Source organism: Notolepis coatsorum (assembly GCF_963971535.1).
Source record: "Notolepis coatsorum genome assembly, chromosome: 6".
Classification (NCBI taxonomy): domain Eukaryota; kingdom Metazoa; phylum Chordata; class Actinopteri; order Aulopiformes; family Paralepididae; genus Notolepis; species Notolepis coatsorum.
The window spans coordinates 114,899,092-114,918,804 of NC_140170.1; the positions used below are offsets into that span (position 1 = coordinate 114,899,092).

Below are 19,713 nucleotides of genomic sequence, written 5' to 3' on the forward strand. Positions count from 1 at the left end.
AGCCGCATGGTGAAGACGGAGAGAGAGGGTGACGGGGCCCGGGATTCGTGCATGAGCGCCATGGGAGACTGAGGTCATCAGAACAACCCAGGAACTGGGAGCCTTGAGGAGGCCCGGCAGAGAGGAGAACCTGCAGGACAGAAAAACAACAGACGGAAAGGTTAGCATTACTGAGCCCTTCACAGCTCACACATTGATTTTGCACTGGTTTGTGGTTTGTACAGTTTTTGGCCATGTTTTCTTCTATTGATCGTTTTCTGGATCAACTATCAAACTACACAAAAGCTTACAGAGCTATGAACCAGTCGTGGGCCTAAGGTGATTAAATGTCTTGTTGAATGTAAATTAAATATGTAATAATAATAATAATAATGTGTAGTAATAATAATAAGAATAACAATAATATATCATAATAATAATAATGTGTAATAATAATAATTACAATAATGATAATAATAATAATAATAATAATAATAATAATAATAATAATAATAATAATAATAATAATAATAATAATAATAATAATAATAATAATAATAATAATAATAATAATAATAATAATAATAATAATAATAATAATAATAATATATAATGATAATAATAACAATAATAATGTAATAATTCTGTTATGAAGTGAGGAAAAACTGATCCTTGATGATAAGCTTTTCATAAAGGATCTTCATTGGTCCTTCTAAACAGAACTTTCATAAAGGAGCTTATTGATCACAATCAAATCGATTAATGATCCATTTTTCAATATTTTGGACATTTGTTGATTTTTAGCATTCCTCATTGAAACTAAGGAGCAAAACTAGCATAACGCTTCCAACTAGCTGTAACTGAAGGACATAATGTGTAAACCTTTTTATCTTTTTGAAGAAAAATAATCAACTGGAATTCAAAGTGCTCCTTTAAGGGATGCAGGGTGAGCTCTGCAGCAAAGGAGGGGGGGTATAAAGAACGCATCAAAGGAGAAACCGTTATTATCTAACATTTGACATACTGTAGCATTGTGTAGCAATTAATATTATCTGTCAGATGTAATCATAGAGGTCCCATTTATTCACATGCTGACTGCTGCCACGGCAGAGGACCAGCTGAGATGCAGGGTGTACCACCACTGTATCTGCCCAGTGACTGGGCCTCTGAGGTAAAGTAATACATCATGATGCTAAACTGAAGACATGAAATCAACACTAATGAAATGTAAAAGAAAATTATCCAAAGAGCGTGGACATATGAGAAATAAATCGTTGCTACAAACTGCCTAGAGTACAAATCTGAGGAGGCTTCAGTTTCCATGTCAATATCTAACTTGGTTAACCTAAAGAATACAATCTCTGGTGAATTGTACAGCACAAACTTTGAGGAATCCACCCACCCAAGTCAAAGCCAACATAGCTATATCTTTTAAAGGGACACTTCACCAAAAAATAATACTGATTTATTTGACACATAATCTATCAGTTTTACATACATTGCATACACAGTTATTGAGAGTAAATTAGTTTGAATATGGCCACCAGTTATGTCATCGGGGACATTGAATCTTTATGTTGTGTCAATTACAACACCATGAAATTATGTAGATGAACAAATAGCAATACATTGTCTTATAGGGACTACAACCTTCTATTGTACTTTTATTTAAATTTAGTTTATATTCCATTTTATTTTATTCTACCTTAATTGTCTGTCTGTTAATGATGACCAAATCAAATTCCTTGTATGTGCAAACTACTTGGCAATAAAGACTGTATTCTGATTCTGATTCATTTCATTGAGCTGTAATTAACACAACACAAGGATTCAATGTCCCTGGTGACATCACTGGTGGCCATATTCAAACTAATTTACTCTCAATAACTGTCAACTAAATGAATGTATGCAAAACTGTTTGGAGTTTTTGGATGTGTGGGAGATTATGTGCAAAATAAATCAGCATTGTTTTTTGTGACACACCCAATTAATACCCTCATTTCCCCCAAAATATTTTCCACTGTGTTTCAGCATGTTTACCAGGGGGAATTTCACTCGGCAGTACGACTCTTCCTTATCTTACATCTACGAGATCACTGCTACGTTAATGGGGATGACATCAAGAGTTGGTTTTACAATAACGAGCGAGCGCTGCAAGCCTCTTCAAAGCCTGTCATATCTCCAAGGACGCCTGCCTCCTCCACACATCCAGCAGAAAATGAAAATTCATTATTTCCATCTCTTGTGGTAGACTGAAGTGATCCAACCCCCACCCCAAACCCAACACTATAAATGTTTCACCTGGTAAACAAAAACATTGATACAAATCAGTTCCTTGCAATAATATAATAGGATTTTTTTTCTCAGATTATGTAAAAATAATGCACTAGTTTTTTTTAAAGATTCATAGCATATGAATGAATGAATGAATGACGTTTTTTATTTTACGGCCTTGTTTACAGACAAATCAAACACACCCGTGTGGACTTGCAAACAAATTTAAAGAAATAGAAAATCACAAATGTGCATATTCAAGGCAAGCTCACACACAAAATCCAAAATCAATGACCGAAAAAAAGGAATAGGCTGAAGCACATGCTTATTTTTGCCTATCCTTTACAAATTCTTAAAAACGAAATATATTTTAATATAAGAAAGAAAAACTTAAAATATGCTGCAAGATATCATTTAAAAAAAAATATGTTTTACTCAAAACTGTACTCCTGAATTATTTTATCCTTTAAGGCTTTTTTAAATCTCCCCTGAGAAGTACACAACTTCAACCCGTCACTAAGGCTATTCCATAATTTAACTCCCAAATTTGAAACACATCTAGCTTTTACATGAGTTCTTACCCTTTTACATGTTTTAAGAATATACAACCCTCTTAAATGATACTTTCCTTCTCTTGGTTGAAAGAGACATTGAATACAAACCGGTAGGCTTTTACTCTTAGCACATAAAATGATTTCCAAGGTTTTTATGTACACCATATCTACAAATTTGTATGTGCAGGACTTTATGAATAATGGATTTGTTGATTCAAGGTAACTAGCTTTGTTACCTTATTATTAGGGAATGTTTGGGTTTATTTGCGCTGGTACAGTATAGTCACATTCACCCTGTATCCCCAGTGCATAATGTGAGCCACCTTTCCTGAGTCATTTCCTACAGCAATAAGCCTGGTTATCAGGGTGCTTTAATAGATGCCCTTTGATTGATGCTTTTATCCTGTAATATCTTACAGAAGAACCACGAGTGCATGCATTTTATATGTGGCCCCACTGGGATGCTATAAAGCACTATAATGACCACTCTACTGTAACGCCATATGGACAATGCTGTAGAACTCCAGGACATTGCATCTTGTTCATGAGCAGTGTCTCATGGTTTTGATATGTTGGCCATTTTATAGTCTGAGATGAATGTATTCTGAATTCAACAGTGAATTAATTAATTCCATCCATCAGTCAGTGGAAGTAGTATCACAAGTAACAAAGCTACAAGCATAAAGCTACAATCATGAAGCTACAACCATACAACTACAAGCATAAACTACAATCCTAAACTACAATCATGAAGCTACAATCATGAAGGTACAACCATAAACCTACAATCATGAAGCTACAACCATAAAGCTACAATCATGAAACTACAACCATGATACAACTATAAGCATAAAGCTACAATCATGAAGCTACAACCATAAAGCTACAATCATGAAACTACAACCATACAACTACAAGCATGAAGCTACAACCATAAAGCTACAATCATGAAACTACAACCATACAACTACAAGCATAAAGCTACAACCATAAAGCTACAATCATGAAACTACAACCATACAACTACAAGCATAACGCTACAATCATAAACTACAATCATGAAGCTACAATCATAAACTACAATCACGAAGCTACAACCATAAATCTACAATCATGAATCTACAAGCATAAAGCTACCATCATGAAGCTACAACCATACAACTACAATCATAAAGCTACAATCATGAAGCTACAACCATAGAACTACAAGCATAAAGCTACAATCATGAACTACAATCATGAAGCTACAATCATAAAGCTACAATCATGAAGCTACAAGCATACAACTACAAGCATACAGCTACAATCATGAAGCTACAATCATAAAGCTACAATCATGAAGCTACAAGCATACAACTACAAGCATACAGCTACAATCATGAAGCTACAAGCATACAACTACAAGCATACAGCTACAATCACGAAGCTACAATCATAAAGCTACAATCATGAAGCTACAACCATAAAGCTACAAGCACACAGCTACAATCATAAATCTACAATCATGAAGCTAAAACCATAAAGCTGCATTCTCCCACTATGCTCCCTTCTTATGGAATACGCTGCAAGTAAAACTTTGTCTAGAGGCAATTGTATGTTTTTTGTTTAATGCCCTGTTTTATGTTGAAACTTGTTGTGTCCCTGGAAGAAGAGATCTTGTATCTCAATGGGACATTCCTGGATAAATAAAGGATAAATAAATAAAACGACAAGCATAAAGCTACAATCATGAAGCTACAATCATAAACTACAACCATGAAGCTATAATACCAAAGCTACAATCATAAAGCTACAATCATGAAGCCACAATCATATTGCTACATTCATAAAGTTTAAAGTGAAAATGTGTCCTATATAGTTATGATTTGGAAGGGAGAAACCTAACCACTGCCACACGTCTGTTGTCTGGAGCTTTGAATAATCATATCATCATTCATTCAGGTGACTGATTTTGACCCCTCTCTCACTCACACTCACACACTCACACTCACACACACACACACACACACACACACACACACACACACACACACACACACACACACACACATTATTGCGGGGCATCAGCTGCAGGAACGGCAGAGGAAAGCTCTGGTGTGTTGCAGGCCAGTGCATATTGTGAAGAAGATCCAGTAGAGCTTCCTCCATCATCGTCGCCTATCCTCGCACTGTATCTGCTGCTGCGGTTATCATCGTCAACACTGAGTTCTTCCATTTAATGTCATTCGACAACCGTTTGTATTCGTGAAATCAAAATATGATATTATATAGCTACTGTATTACCAGCTATGATCAGTTCCTTCTCCAGTGCGACAGCGTAAAGTAACCTGCAGCACATCACGGTGACAAGAATGTTGTAAATCAAACGTTTCCTACCTCAATTCCCAGAGCAGAAGTTCATCGTTGCTAATCGCATATGCTTATTCCACTTAGTTTCATATCAATGATCTATTATACTCAATTCGCAAGTCTTTGGAGCAATGTAATTATTCTGCTGTTCTTGTTTTGTTTGTGTAATAATCAGTGTCGCGACGCGCCGCTCCGTGTTGTTGGCTCCTCGCAGCATCCAGTGCGGTGCCTCCGCCGATGCAAAGTGCGCGTCTCTGTTTTTAATTCCAATCCCTTATGATTAACCGGCGCGCTCTCGTGCAACTGTTCTCCTATTCTTATTCTTGTTGACCAATTCTCTTGTGAGAAAGTTGCCTCTCTCTAAACACCTTGTATACCGCAGAGTGGACCACCTCACCTATACTAAAGACTAAAGAGGAGAGGGAGAGAGGGGTTGTGATGACGGTGAGATGCGATGGAGCGATGGAGCGAGAGATGGAAGGGAGGGAGGGAGAGATGGAAGGGAGGGAGGGAGGGGGAGCAGGTTACTGATGCCCTCCTATCAGAACAGCGTCTTGCTGTGACGAGTTCATTCCAGCGAGATGGGACCACGGCAGGTAAAGGGTTTAATTATGTGTGCGGCTACTCGGAGGAGATCAGCCGGTGTGTGAGGTTATGAAAATGATGTCATCGCCAAAGCATGCAGTATTGGACAGGACAGCGAAGTAAATCCCTTCAAACCCTATTAGCACACTCTCTATCGATAGTAATTGGTGTATAATCTGTGTGATCCCCGTCTGGCACGCACAGAACATCAAGAGAGACACTGTTTTTTGTTTTGTTTTTTTATATATAATCTCAAATTTCAATTGACCCATTTCACTAAGTAAGATAGGGAGAGTGGGACAGCAGAGCAGAAGACCTAAATATTATTTTCCTCAGGCATATTTAAAAGCTTCAATTAACCTGACAAAAGAGTGGGGGAAAAACCCTCATGTAGTCACATTTAGGCCTAAATCATACCCTTGTGTTTTATTATCCTGCTACATGCCATGCCAGTAGAGACTACCATAAAGGTTTACCAATTAATTTGTCCTATAGAACTCGTGGTTTTTATGCGAAGGTTGATGATTTGGCCTTAAAACAAGTCAAGGAAATGTTCTCCCAGGAGGAACTCAGCAGATTATGAAATCTCTGTAAACCAAACGCCCTCCAAGGAAGTCAAACTATATTTGGCTGACGCAGCGTGAGCTGAGAGTGAACATGTGATCCAGTGTGTCTGCGTTTTCTATTATTGTCTTGTATAAACGCTTGTACTGTATGTCACCCTTATTGAGGACTAAATCCAAATCCAGCCTTTATCTCACAGATTAAGCCCACGTTGGGATTAACCCCCCTAATGGTGACATCATCCTTATACGTGGAGGGGAAACCCCAACTACAACATGTGAGACTGTAAGCCTCTCTCCCTACTACACTGTAGACTAGTGACTTCAGAAAGCAAAAACAAAACACTAATGTTATCATTTTGTAGTTTCCTGTATAACATATAGAACAGCATTGAAATCTTGAAATGGATATTCAATGGAAACTGACAAATATAGTGGATACACATCATACTTAATTCAGCTACTTTATCCATTCGTATTGTTTTATGCATTATATCACCACATGATTCTCCTTTCTCTCTGCTTTAAAGGAATTGGAATATAATATTATAGTACAGTATGCCTCTTCTGTTCTCTTTCCATCATTTTCTTAACACTTTCCCTATTATTTATTGCTGTATAAAGTAGCAAGGAGGTTCTTCATCAAGGATGTTCATACAGCACAGCATCAGCACCACTATAATGTCTAACTACAGCAGTTATACAGTATGTACTGAGGGGATACTTCTGAAGGAATGACTGGAGAATGAACACTATGGGATGTCGCTTCTGTCAGACGCAAACTTAATATCTCCATAAACTTGTGATTCTTATTTTCGGATATAGACAACTGCATTTTTTAAATCATACAATGGTTTCTGAATGGACCCTGTAGTCAAACCTTATCCAGTACATAAAGCAATGTGTCACATTTGTGGATGTAAGTGACCGGCTGTGATGAATATGAGAGAGGCCATGCTTGAAGCTACAGGGTTTGGATCTTGCAGCAGAGCTAGCCATGCAAATGGCTGATGTAAAATGCCGCATTGTTTGGCAACATGCCTTGCACTCGGTAGGAGGGAATTAGTTGTTGTGTTGCTGATTGTATGTTTTGGCAGAGGCATGCAGAGAGAGGCTTAGAGAGGAATGGCCTCTGTGTGTTTGTGTATGGGCATGTGTGTGTGTTTTTGCATAAATGCTTGTATTGATTGATTGATTGAATTGATTGAAAACTTTATTAACAGATTGCAGAATGGGTACAATACAGTACAGCTCAATACACACAATTGTTAAGGGAGTGCAGGCCAGAGAAAGACTTTCGTCTTGTTTACATCAGGGTCCCCCATTTTCCATTCATCATAACATATATGACATACACGACATACAGATAGACAGTACTGCTACATCTATGACATACCAGATTTACAAATACAGTACTATGTATGTGTGTGTGTGTGTGCGCGCGTGCATGCATGTGTGTGAGGCCTGGTGCCAAATGGTCACAGATAATCAGTCTCAGTCCAGTTAAGGTGGGTTGGGGGTGGAGATGTTCCGGGCGGGGGAGGGGTGAAGGTATATAGGGAGGGGGAGGGGTTTGCAGGGTCTGATGGGGTCAGCCACTAGCTCGACTAGCCAGCTGGCTCCCCGGAGACCCTATTTACAGCCCCTTATGAAGAGGCCCTTATGTCACTCATCCTCACTTCCACTCACACACCACTGAATGAGCTGCAATTAACGAGCCCACTCAGATCTGTTTCCAAATGGAACACAGAACAAAAGAGACAGGGGACATAATTGGTGCTCTCATTCAACACCGCATTCTGAAAATTGACGGATGAAATATAACAAGTAAATTATTTTATGTCAGTGATGGAGGGGCACATAACATAAACCTATTTGTGTACACCTAAGTGTTTGTAGGTGTACACGTATGAGTTCGATAGTTTGTGTGTGTTTGTGTGTGTACATGCACCCTTGTGTTTGAGTGTGTGTCTGTGTTAGAGAATTTGTGTGTGTATGTGCACCCTTGACTGTGTGTGTATACATGCAGGCTTGTGCGAGTGTGTGCCCAAAGTACGTGTGTGTGTGTGTACATGTGTACATGTGTACATGCAAGCTTGTACTAGAGTGTGTGCCCATAAACTGTGTGTGTGTAATATGAAAGTTTGTGCTTGAGTGTGTGTACACTCATGTGTGTGTATGTAATGGTGGTCAGTAGGTACTAGCAGGCACTTCACACCAATGTACAGTTTTGCTTGTACAGTTGTACAGTGTCCCCCACCCATTCTGCAATCTGTTAATAAAGTTTTCAATCAATCAATCAAACACTTGGTACCCTTCCTCTGCTCAACAGCACCATGTGACCATGTATGTTAAATACCACAGTCTTATCCCTTCCACCACCTGAAAAGGATCCAATTCAGGTGGCGAGGTGGGAGTATTTAAAGGAACCAACATTATGTGAAATACGCTCAGTCAGAAGATAGATACCAATTTCCTCTCTGTGCGTTCAGTAGAAAGCTATCCAGCTGCAAGCTAGCCTAGCTTAGCATAAATTAATGAAAGTGGATACAGACCAGCTAGCCTAGCTGTTGGCCAAAAACACCTCTCCCGGAGTTTTAAGTTAGGCTAGTGGTCTGTATCTGCTTCCACTCATTTGTGCTAAGCTAGGCTAGCTTTCTAGAGGAAATTGGTATCTATCTTTTTGTCTGACTCTGGAGAAGATGGTAAGCACATTTCCCATAATTTTGGCGTGTTCCTTTAACTTAGGAGTGCGTTTACACCAAGGGGCTACCATTGCAAGGTTTCAATCTTGTTACATATACAGCACATGCGTTAGTTAGGGTGTGTGTGTGTGTGTGTGTGTGTGTGTGTGTGTGTGTGTGTGTGTGTGTGTGTGTGTGTGTGTGTGTGTGTTTGTGATGATGTGATCTCTTTCTGACTTGCAGAGGAAACCAACAAGCCACAGTAACATCATCAATCTCCTGTCCATTGCATCCATGTTGTCTGCTGGCGGTGGTGGGGGTCATTATAAATGGCGCCGACCAATATAGAGGTATTCTCCATTTCAACATACAAGATGATCTCACCTCCTGTCTACAACTCAGGAAGAGGCGGTTTCATTCACAAAGTTCATCCATTCACACACACACACACACACACACACACACACACACACACACACACACACACACACACACACACACACACACACACACACACACACACACACGCACACGCACACGCACACGCACACACACACAACACTTCCCCCCCATGGGATGATGAGATGTATGAGGCAATCTTCATGTGAGATCACTATCGGACAGGACAATAAGGCTGAATCTTCGATCATTTAACTTTGACTAAAGGACAGCAGCCTCTCCAGGGGTGAGTAGTTAAAAAAAGAGCATTATGCTTCTTGATGACAGTCTGTCTGTATGAAAATAAATTTATGTCAGCTTTGGATTTCACATCTTGATGACATCACAGTTTTTAAGTCTTTGTGGCTTTGGGAGAGAGTTGGTCAGGTAAAATAAATAATTGACTGGACTGTCCTTGGCAATAGGAAGAACATATATGACTTCTTAAACTAGTTAACTTACCTTAATGTATATATTTGTATAATGTCCCCTTATTGACCACAAAGCATATACATCATAGATCACACTTTTGGGCTTTCTTGTTGATAGTCAGCCAGAAGCCCCCCCCCCCCCCCCCCCCCCATCCCCAAAAAAGAAAAAAGAAAAAACGGGGCAGGATTTGGAGTGACTCATTCCTGCATGTTCTAAAATATGCTAATCCAACATTTTGAGATCAAGGGGCACTTTGATGTTCCAGAGAGATTAGATATTCTTCCGATTTTCCTTTGAAACCACTGAGAGCCAGCCAGTAGAAAGCCTCTGGCGGGAGGCAGGCCAGGAGAGGGTTAATGACTGTAGAGGAGGAGGGAGATGCCTTCCTGAAGATCACATGGTCTATGCCGGGAAAGAGAGGAGGAGGAGTGGAGGGAGGGAGGAGAGGGCAGGAGGGAGGGAGGAGAGGGATGAAGGGGGTGTGGTCTGAAGCACGTTGCCGTAGAAACAGAATCCTCAGATGGCCAGTGTGAAGTCAGAGGCGTAATATTAGGGGCTGACTGCAGCAAGATGCTACTGCTGCTGCTGCTGTAGTGGAGCTGGTGGTGGAGGAGTGACTCACGCCAGAGAATGTGCACTGCATCCTAATGAAGGACATGCAGACACACACGCACACACACACACACACACACACACACACACACAGTCCATTCATACACAGAAACTGTTGAAAGCTACAGGTCGCCTCTATATATCTCAATCACCTACTCGAGATATAAACCTGCGGCCGCTCGATATCCCCCGGCGAGGTGCTAAACTCGCCAAGTTCTCGAGTCAATTTACTATTTCTGTCTAGATTACTTCAAGTCACTGGTCTTGTGATATCCAGTTGATATGAAATGTAATCATGAAGAGTTGTTAATCTCTTCTTGTTTGAAATAAACCAAATATATTGTCTAGGAGAACTCTTATATGCCTATAATAAACATACTTTGATATTACGCCACCGTCACCACCATCACCGTCCTCATTTGTGAGGAATGGTCTGTAATACTGCTCATTTGAAAGCTTGATGATATTACTTCACCGTTTAATAAGTATTACCACTGTACTAACACGTAATCATTGTTTGCACTCCCCGGCCCCTCCTGTCCCCCTCCTCCTCCTCCTCCTGCGGAACCGACCGTCCAACCCTGCAGTGATTCAGACGGTCGCGGTCCCACACAAGACAGAGTCAGTCTGGACACAGAGACACCGGAACCCGCAAACAACACCCATCTCCAATGCATAGTATTTCTTATCAGTACATAGCATATACATATATATATTTATATCTCTTAGCTGAAAAGCATTAACCAGTCAAGTGATTCAATCTGTAGTATGTTGCCAGTACAAATAGTCACCTTCAGAGGAAATCAGGGCGCGGCTGGTATTTTCTGGCATTGCTGGCAGGGATCAGTCCAAGAACTCAATGGATTATAAAAAGTCATTTTTATTTCAATGAAGTTACAGAAAAATACTATATAAAAAATATCCATTACAGTTTAAACGAAGCACAGAACAAAACATCTCATCATGCACGGCTTGTTAGCAGTGTCGAGCACCATTCTTCTCATCTCTCAAAAAAGTCTCTAAGTAACATTCTTCTTCTCTCTCCAGCTCAGTGTAAAAAATCCCGCTCTTGAAAGGGCAACCGTCCCTTTTATATCCATCTTACAATATTTCCGATTGGTCTAAGAACATTGATGTCACAGGATCGTCATTTAGTTTAGCAAACCAACATACAGTACATAATTCGTTATGAACTCCTCCTTCTTTGAAATATGATATTTCTGTTACTGTTATCTAACAGTAACAGAAAGTCCCTTTTCCCTTCAAAACGTACAACGGCTTTGTCTGGGGGAACCACGTGACTGGGGCCCTTCATAGGATCTTCTTAAAGAATCCCTCCAGACAAATCCCTCCTTTTTTAAACATAATTCTTTTAGTATTTTTCTTTACTGACAGTCAATTATAAGCATGCCATTTTGAAAACTCTTACTGTACACATTTTAAACATTTAATTGTTATATAGTTTCTTTTCTTTCTTTAAGATCTCCCTCTATAGATTCAAGACTTCAACCAGCAACCCTTCTCTCCCCATCTCACTCAGACCCCACAAAGGGTTAACCAGTTTAATGCGTCTGCCGGCCGGAGAGGAGGGAGGGAGACAGATGCATAGTTCATAAGAATACAATGCCCCTCTGACTGGAGCTCCCTCTTCTGCGGCCTCTCCTGCTGCCTCTCAGGGTCACATTCTTTGTGGTTAACTCCCTACTGCAGGCTTGCTCTTACAGACACCTCTATGCGTGGCACTTTAACATGTGTTTACACATAACGTGTTTCTATTCCATTGTCCAGGAAGAATCTACAGACGTTCCCCATAATCATATATAGGATCAGGATGTCACCCTCAGTGTCACTTAGTTGGCTGTGACACTTTACACCCCCTCTGCCATCCTGGTCGGTCATTTTCCATTGTCTTAATAGCGTCTGTACTGGGGGACGAGATGGCGATTGTGGGGTCACGTGGCTGTGACTCTCCACACCCCCTCTGCCATCCTGGTCGGTCATTTTCCATTGTCTTAATAGCGTCTGTACTGGGGGACGAGATGGCGATTGTGGGGTCACGTGGCTGTGACTCTCCACACCCCCTCTGCCATCTTGGTACCTTGCTACCCTGGTAGCCGGCGGGAAGACTTGCATCTGTTGTTCCCTGGCTGGACGGCTCGACAGGATAGGGGTCACGTTGTTGCTTGGTATCCGGCGGGAAGACTTGCATCTGTTGTTCCCTGGCTGGACGGCTCGACAGGATAGGGGTCACGTTGTTGCTTGGTATCCGGCGGGAAGACTTGCATCTGTTGTTCCCGGCCGATGCACCCAGGTCGTTGTCGTCTTCGTCATCTTGGTCATCTTGGTCCACTTAGTCATCTTGGGGTCACCCCCTCTGACCTCTTGGATCTCTCCCATAGTTTGAGGTAGGTTGATTTGTCACTTCTCGGGCGACCCCCACGGGTCCCCGAGAATTGTAGCAGCAGTCCTCTATTGACGTGTGGTTGGCCTGGTCATGTGACCCTGTCCGTAGGTCTCGCAGGACATCACAGATACAGTCCACAGAGGACTCATTTCTTTTCTCTCTTTCAGGTCCATTCAGGGCTCTCGTCGCCCTGTAACCTGGGTCCAGGCCGATGTCTCTCTGTCCGGTCTGGGAGGTCTAGGAGGTCTGGGAGGTCTGGGAGGTCTGGGAGGTCTGGGAGGTCTGGGAGGCCTAGATGAGGACCTTGAGGATGCTCTGGAGCTTGACCTATCGTGTGACCCTGTCCGTAGGCCTCGCAGGACATCACAGATACAGTCCACAGAGGTCTCATTTCTTTTCTCTCTTTCAGGTCCATTCAGGGCTCTCGTCGCCCTGTAACCTGGGTCCAGGCCGATGTCTCTCTGTCCGGTCTAGGAGGTCTGGGAGGTCTGGGAGGTCTAGGAGGTCTGGGAGGTCTGGGAGGTCTAGGAGGTCTAGATGAGGACCTTGAGGATGCTCTGGAGCTTGACCTATCCCGGTCTTCCTCCAGTTCCGATTTCTGACCTGAGTCAGTATATTCCTTCTTGCCATCCGCTGCGTCGTTCGCTGATTCCGGGGGACCGCCCCCCCGTCTAGGAGTGTGGCACTGATTCAGGTTTTGTCCCTTTACCAGCGCACATTGTTCACAGATCCTTCGGACTGTTGTTTCCGTCCACTTCCTTCTTGCACAGGGGGTCTACCCTGTGTTGTGCTTGTCTCGGTCCAGACTGGGTAGTTAGTTACTGTTTATGTCTGGTATTGGTTCCGGCTAGTTAGCCAGCTTGTAGATTCAGGCTATGTAGCCTCTTATAGACTCAGCTCCTGCTGATAACACCAGCCTGTATTATTACGCCGGTTCCATTTCCGTCCCAGTAGCAGGACTTATTCTGATTTTAAGTAAACATTAGGTTACTTCTGGTTGAGGTGACCTGGTACCTATTTTTTTCTACTTAGGTTTCGACTGTAATTATGTTACTTTTTAGTCGTGAGTAAACTTTTACTGCTATCACAGAAATATACTTTAAGTGTGATTCTTTCTTTGAGTAGAACCTTCTACGTCTTTTGACTGTAAGAAAACATTACGTAACTTTTTAGTCGTGAGTAAACTTTTACTGCTATCACAGAAATATACTTTAAGTGTGATTCTTTCTTTGAGTAGAACCTTCTACGTTTTTTGACTGTAAGAAAACATTACGTAACTTTTTAGTCGTGAGTAAACTTTTACTGCTATCACAGAAATATACTTTAAGTGTGATTCTTTCTTTGAGTAGAACCTTCTACGTTTTTTGACTGTAAGAAAACATTACGTAACTTTTTAGTCGTGAGTAAACTTTTACTGCTATCACAGAAATATACTTTAAGTGTGATTCTTTCTTTGAGTAGAACCTTCTACGTTTTTTGACTGTAAGAAAACATTACGTAACTTTTTAGTCGTGAGTAAACTTTTACTGCTATCACAGAAATATACTTTAAGTGTGATTCTTTCTTTGAGTAGAACCTTCTACGTCTTTTGACTGTAAGAAAACATTACGTAACTTTTTAGTCGTGAGTAAACTTTTACTGCTATCACAGAAATATACTTTAAGTGTGATTCTTTCTTTGAGTAGAACCTTCTACGTTTTTTGACTGTAAGAAAACATTACGTAACTTTTTAGTCGTGAGTAAACTTTTACTGCTATCACAGAAATATACTTTAAGTGTGATTCTTTCTTTGAGTAGAACCTTCTACGTCTTTTGACTGTAAGAAAACATTACGTAACTTTTTAGTCGTGAGTAAACTTTTACTGCTATCACAGAAATATACTTTAAGTGTGATTCTTTCTTTGAGTAGAACCTTCTACGTTTTTTGACTGTAAGAAAACATTACGTAACTTTTTAGTCGTGAGTAAACTTTTACTGCTATCACAGAAATATACTTTAAGTGTGATTCTTTCTTTGAGTAGAACCTTCTACGTTTTTTGACTGTAAGAAAACATTACGTAACTTTTTAGTCGTGAGTAAACTTTTACTGCTATCACAGAAATATACTTTAAGTGTGATTCTTTCTTTGAGTAGAACCTTCTACGTTTTTTGACTGTAAGAAAACATTACGTAACTTTTTAGTCGTGAGTAAACTTTTACTGCTATCACAGAAATATACTTTAAGTGTGATTCTTTCTTTGAGTAGAACCTTCTATGTTTTTTTTGACTGTAAGAAAACATTACGTAACTTTTTAGTCGTGAGTAAACTTTTACTGCTATCACAGAAATATACTTTAAGTGTGATTCTTTCTTTGAGTAGAACCTTCTACGTCTTTTGACTGTAAGAAAACATTACGTAACTTTTTAGTCGTGAGTAAACTTTTACTGCTATCACAGAAATATACTTTAAGTGTGATTCTTTCTTTGAGTAGAACCTTCTACGTTTTTTTGACTGTAAGAAAACATTACGTAACTTTTTAGTCGTGAGTAAACTTTTACTGCTATCACAGAAATATACTTTAAGTGTGATTCTTTCTTTGAGTAGAACCTTCTACGTTTGGTTTTTTTTTCAAATCTGTAATTAATTCTACTCCAGAGGCACCCGACAGCAGTCATTTCGGTTCATATTCTTTTGGTTTTTGATACCTATTTAAATAGTATAAAGCCCAACTCACTTGAACTTATGTTCTTAGCCCCGGAACCTCCAATCCGTTTTGACAGACCTATAAACCAGTGACTTGGCCGCCCAAGCACCACAGCGTCCTGTATGCTGAGGCTTCCAAGTCCCCACAAATCTGATAGGCCCGTCGGATACAGAGACCCTGATGCTCGCTCTGTCCCCCCGCGTCAAGGTGCTAAGCTTGATGAGAGTTTGCAGAGTCTCAATTTTTTACCCATAGGTGCTGGTGAGTGTACATCTCATGCAGCTGATATGGCTGGTAGGGTGCTAACCCACCAAATGGTTGCTGTCAGGAAATCCCTTCCGAATGAAATAGATTACAAATTTACTTTACTTTACTCTGGGTTTAGAGCAAGGACGGACATCTTTATATATTATACTTAGAATATATACAAAACTTTTGTAGTATTCTATGTCATGTTTCTTCCTAAATGACAATAACACTTTATATTATTCCTCTTGACAGATGAGCTGTATGTCAAGTGCAGTTTGCACTTGCTTGAGTCACTTGTGTCAGGGCCCCAGAGGGTAAGGATACTATTGATTCTCCTTCCGGGCTTTGAATTCCTCCCTTGTTGTCCTCACCTCTGCTTGCTGTTCTGGGGTTAGTGCGGCCCACTCGTCTGCAGGTAGGTATTGGTACTTCTTTTTCCCTGTTCTGTCCTTGGTTGTTTTCGGGGGGAACTCCTGGGAGGCCCCCCTTTTGTCAGATAGCATTTTAACTTGGTCATACAGCATACATTCGATACGTAGCTGGTCTTGTGACCATGCTGCGCATCGGGCTGCCAGTGGGTTACCCCCTGGGACTCCTCTGAGTAGCTTTTCAAGCAGTGAGCATGATCCTTGCATAGGTGTTCCATTCATGACTGATTCTGCTGCATCATTGAGAGACATGCTCCCGCCTCGCACCTGTGCGATTAGTTTCTCCACCATCTTATACCCTGGATCTTGACCGGGGGTCCTTACTTCTCTTTCCATCAGTTGGTCCATTGAGGCCCTTTCGGGGATCTCTAGTCCTTTTAGATGTCTCAACATGCGAGCTAGCGTCTCGTGTGCTTGTATCTCCTGAGCGAGCATCTGCTGCGCCAGCTTCTCATGAGCTAGCATCTGCTGCGCCAGTTTCTTCTGAGCTACCCGTGCCAACTTCTCCTGAGCTGGCATCTGCCGCGCCAGCCTCTCCTGAGCTACCCGTGCCAGCTTCTCCTGGGCTAGCATCTCCTGGGCTGGCTTCTCTTGTGCTAGCTCCTCCTGAGCTAGCTTCTGGCGTGCCAGCTCCTCCTGAGCTAGCATCTCTCGTGCTAGCTCCTCCTGAGCTGGCTTCTGGCGTGCCAGCTCCTCCTGAGCTAGCATCTCTCGTGCTAGCTCCTCCTGAGCTAGCTTCTCTCGTGCTAGCTCCTCTTGAGCTAGCTTCTCTCGTGCTAGCTCCTCCTGAGCTAGCTTCTCTCGTGCTAGCTCCTCCTGAGCTAGCTTCTCTCGTGCTGGCTCCTCTTGAGCTAGCTTCTCTCGTGCTAGCTCCTCCTGAGCTAGCTTCTCTCGTGCTAGCTCCTCTTGAGCTAGCTTCTCTCGTGCTAGCTCCTCTTGAGCTAGCTTCTCTCGTGCTAGCTCCTCCTGAGCTAGCTTCTCTCGTGCTAGCTCCTCTTGAGCTAGCTTCTCTCGTGCTGGCTCCTCCTGAGCTAGCTTCTCTCGTGCTAGCTCCTCTTGAGCTAGCTTCTCTCGTGCTAGCTCCTCTTGAGCTAGCTTCTCTCGTGCTAGCTCCTCTTGAGCTAGCTTCTCTCGTGCTAGCTCCTCTTGAGCTAGCTTCTCTCGTGCTGGCTCCTCTTGAGCTAGCTTCTCTCGTGCTGGCTCCTCTTGAGCTAGCTTCTCTCGTGCTAGCTCCTCCTGAGCTAGCTTCTCTCGTGCTAGCTCCTCTTGAGCTAGCTTCTCTCGTGCTAGCTCCTCTTGAGCTAGCTTCTCTCGTGCTAGCTCCTCTTGAGCTAGCTTCTCTCGTGCTAGCTCCTCTTGAGCTAGCTTCTCTCGTGCTAGCTCCTCCTGAGCTAGCTTCTCTCGTGCTGGCTCCTCTTGAGCTAGCTTCTCTCGTGCTAGCTCCTCCTGAGCTGGCTTCTCTCGTGCTGGCTCCTCTTGAGCTAGCTTCTCTCGTGCTAGCTCCTCCTGAGCTAGCTTCTCTCGTGCTAGCTCCTCTTGAGCTAGCTTCTCTCGTGCTGGCTCCTCTTGAGCTAGCTTCTCTCGTGCTAGCTCCTCCTGAGCTAGCTTCTCTCGTGCTGGCTCCTCTTGAGCTAGCTTCTCTCGTGCTAGCTCCTCCTGAGCTAGCTTCTCTCGTGCTAGCTCCTCTTGAGCTAGCTTCTCTCGTGCTAGCTCCTCTTGAGCTAGCTTCTCTCGTGCTAGCTCCTCCTGAGCTAGCTTCTCTCGTGCTAGCTCCTCTTGAGCTAGCTTCTCTCGTGCTAGCTCCTCCTGAGCTAGCTTCTCTCGTGCTAGCTCCTCTTGAGCTAGCTTCTCTCGTGCTAGCTCCTCTTGAGCTAGCTTCTCTCGTGCTAGCTCCTCTTGAGCTAGCTTCTCTCGTGCTAGCTCCTCCTGAGCTAGCTTCTCTCGTGCTAGCTCCTCTTGAGCTAGCTTCTCTCGTGCTAGCTCCTCTTGAGCTAGCTTCTCTCGTGCTGGCTCCTCTTGAGCTAGCTTCTCTCGTGCTAGCTCCTCCTGAGCTAGCTTCTCTCGTGCTGGCTCCTCTTGAGCTAGCTTCTCTCGTGCTAGCTCCTCCTGAGCTAGCTTCTCTCGTGCTAGCTCCTCTTGAGCTAGCTTCTCTCGTGCTAGCTCCTCTTGAGCTAGCTTCTCTCGTGCTAGCTCCTCCTGAGCTAGCTTCTCTCGTGCTAGCTCCTCTTGAGCTAGCTTCTCTCGTGCTAGCTCCTCCTGAGCTAGCTTCTCTCGTGCTAGCTCCTCTTGAGCTAGCTTCTCTCGTGCTAGCTCCTCTTGAGCTACCTCGCACCTCTCGTGCTAGCTCCTCTTGAGCTAGCTTCTCTCGTGCTAGCTCCTCTTGAGCTAGCTTCTCTCGTGCTAGCTCCTCCTGAGCTAGCTTCTCTCGTGCTAGCTCCTCTTGAGCTAGCTTCTCTCGTGCTAGCTCCTCTTGAGCTAGCTTCTCTCGTGCTAGCTCCTCTTGAGCTAGCTTCTCTCGTGCTAGCTCCTCCTGAGCTAGCTTCTCTCGTGCTAGCTCCTCTTGAGCTAGCTTCTCTCGTGCTAGCTCCTCTTGAGCTAGCTTCTCTCGTGCTGGCTCCTCTTGAGCTAGCTTCTCTCGTGCTAGCTCCTCCTGAGCTAGCTTCTCTCGTGCTGGCTCCTCTTGAGCTAGCTTCTCTCGTGCTAGCTCCTCCTGAGCTAGCTTCTCTCGTGCTAGCTCCTCTTGAGCTAGCTTCTCTCGTGCTAGCTCCTCTTGAGCTAGCTTCTCTCGTGCTAGCTCCTCCTGAGCTAGCTTCTCTCGTGCTAGCTCCTCTTGAGCTAGCTTCTCTCGTGCTAGCTCCTCCTGAGCTAGCTTCTCTCGTGCTAGCTCCTCTTGAGCTAGCTTCTCTCGTGCTAGCTCCTCTTGAGCTAGCTTCTCTCGTGCTAGCTCCTCTTGAGCTAGCTTCTCTCGTGCTAGCTCCTCTTGAGCTAGCTTCTCTCGTGCTAGCTCCTCCTGAGCTAGCTTCTGGGTGTTAGCACTGGCTTGTTAGCCGATGTAGTGCTAGTTAGCTTCCGTCTGGCTACGGCCAGCTCCTGGGTCTTCCGTCTAGCCAGCTCATGGGTCGCACCGTCTGGCTAGCTCATGGGTCTTCCGTCTGGCTAAAGCCAGCTCATGGGTGTTAGCACTGGCTTGTTAGCCGATGTAGTGCTAGTTAGCTTCGCCTTTCTGTGAACGGTCGTTTTGACTGCGCTTCACATCCAGTCTCCCATACTCACATACGGTATCTTTGGGCTAGGTAGCCATCCAGCTCGCCTTTCTGTGAACGGTCGTTTTGACTGCGCTTCACATCCAGTCTCCCATACTCACATACGGTATCTTTGGGCTAGGTAGCCATCCAGCTCGCCTTTCTGTGAACGGTCGTTTGACTGCGCTTCTGTCTCTCTAAACTGCCAGACATTTTAGAGAGAGGGTTTTCTTTAC

The 19,713-nt window shown here is 43.1% G+C and overlaps 1 protein-coding gene across 1 annotated transcript in view; it reads right to left on the minus strand.

The window, feature by feature from the left end:
- LOC311230313 (mitogen-activated protein kinase kinase kinase 12-like) overlaps positions 1-62 on the minus strand; it is a gene marked incomplete at both ends in the record, with an annotated part of 28,481 nt that extends 28,419 nt beyond the window's left edge. The window contains one exon of the mRNA XM_084316553.1: positions 1-62. This exon is cut by the window's left edge and continues 428 nt beyond it. Coding sequence (XP_084172679.1) covers positions 1-62 — 62 coding nt within the window.
- Between the last annotated feature and the right edge of the window lie 19,651 nt (positions 63-19,713).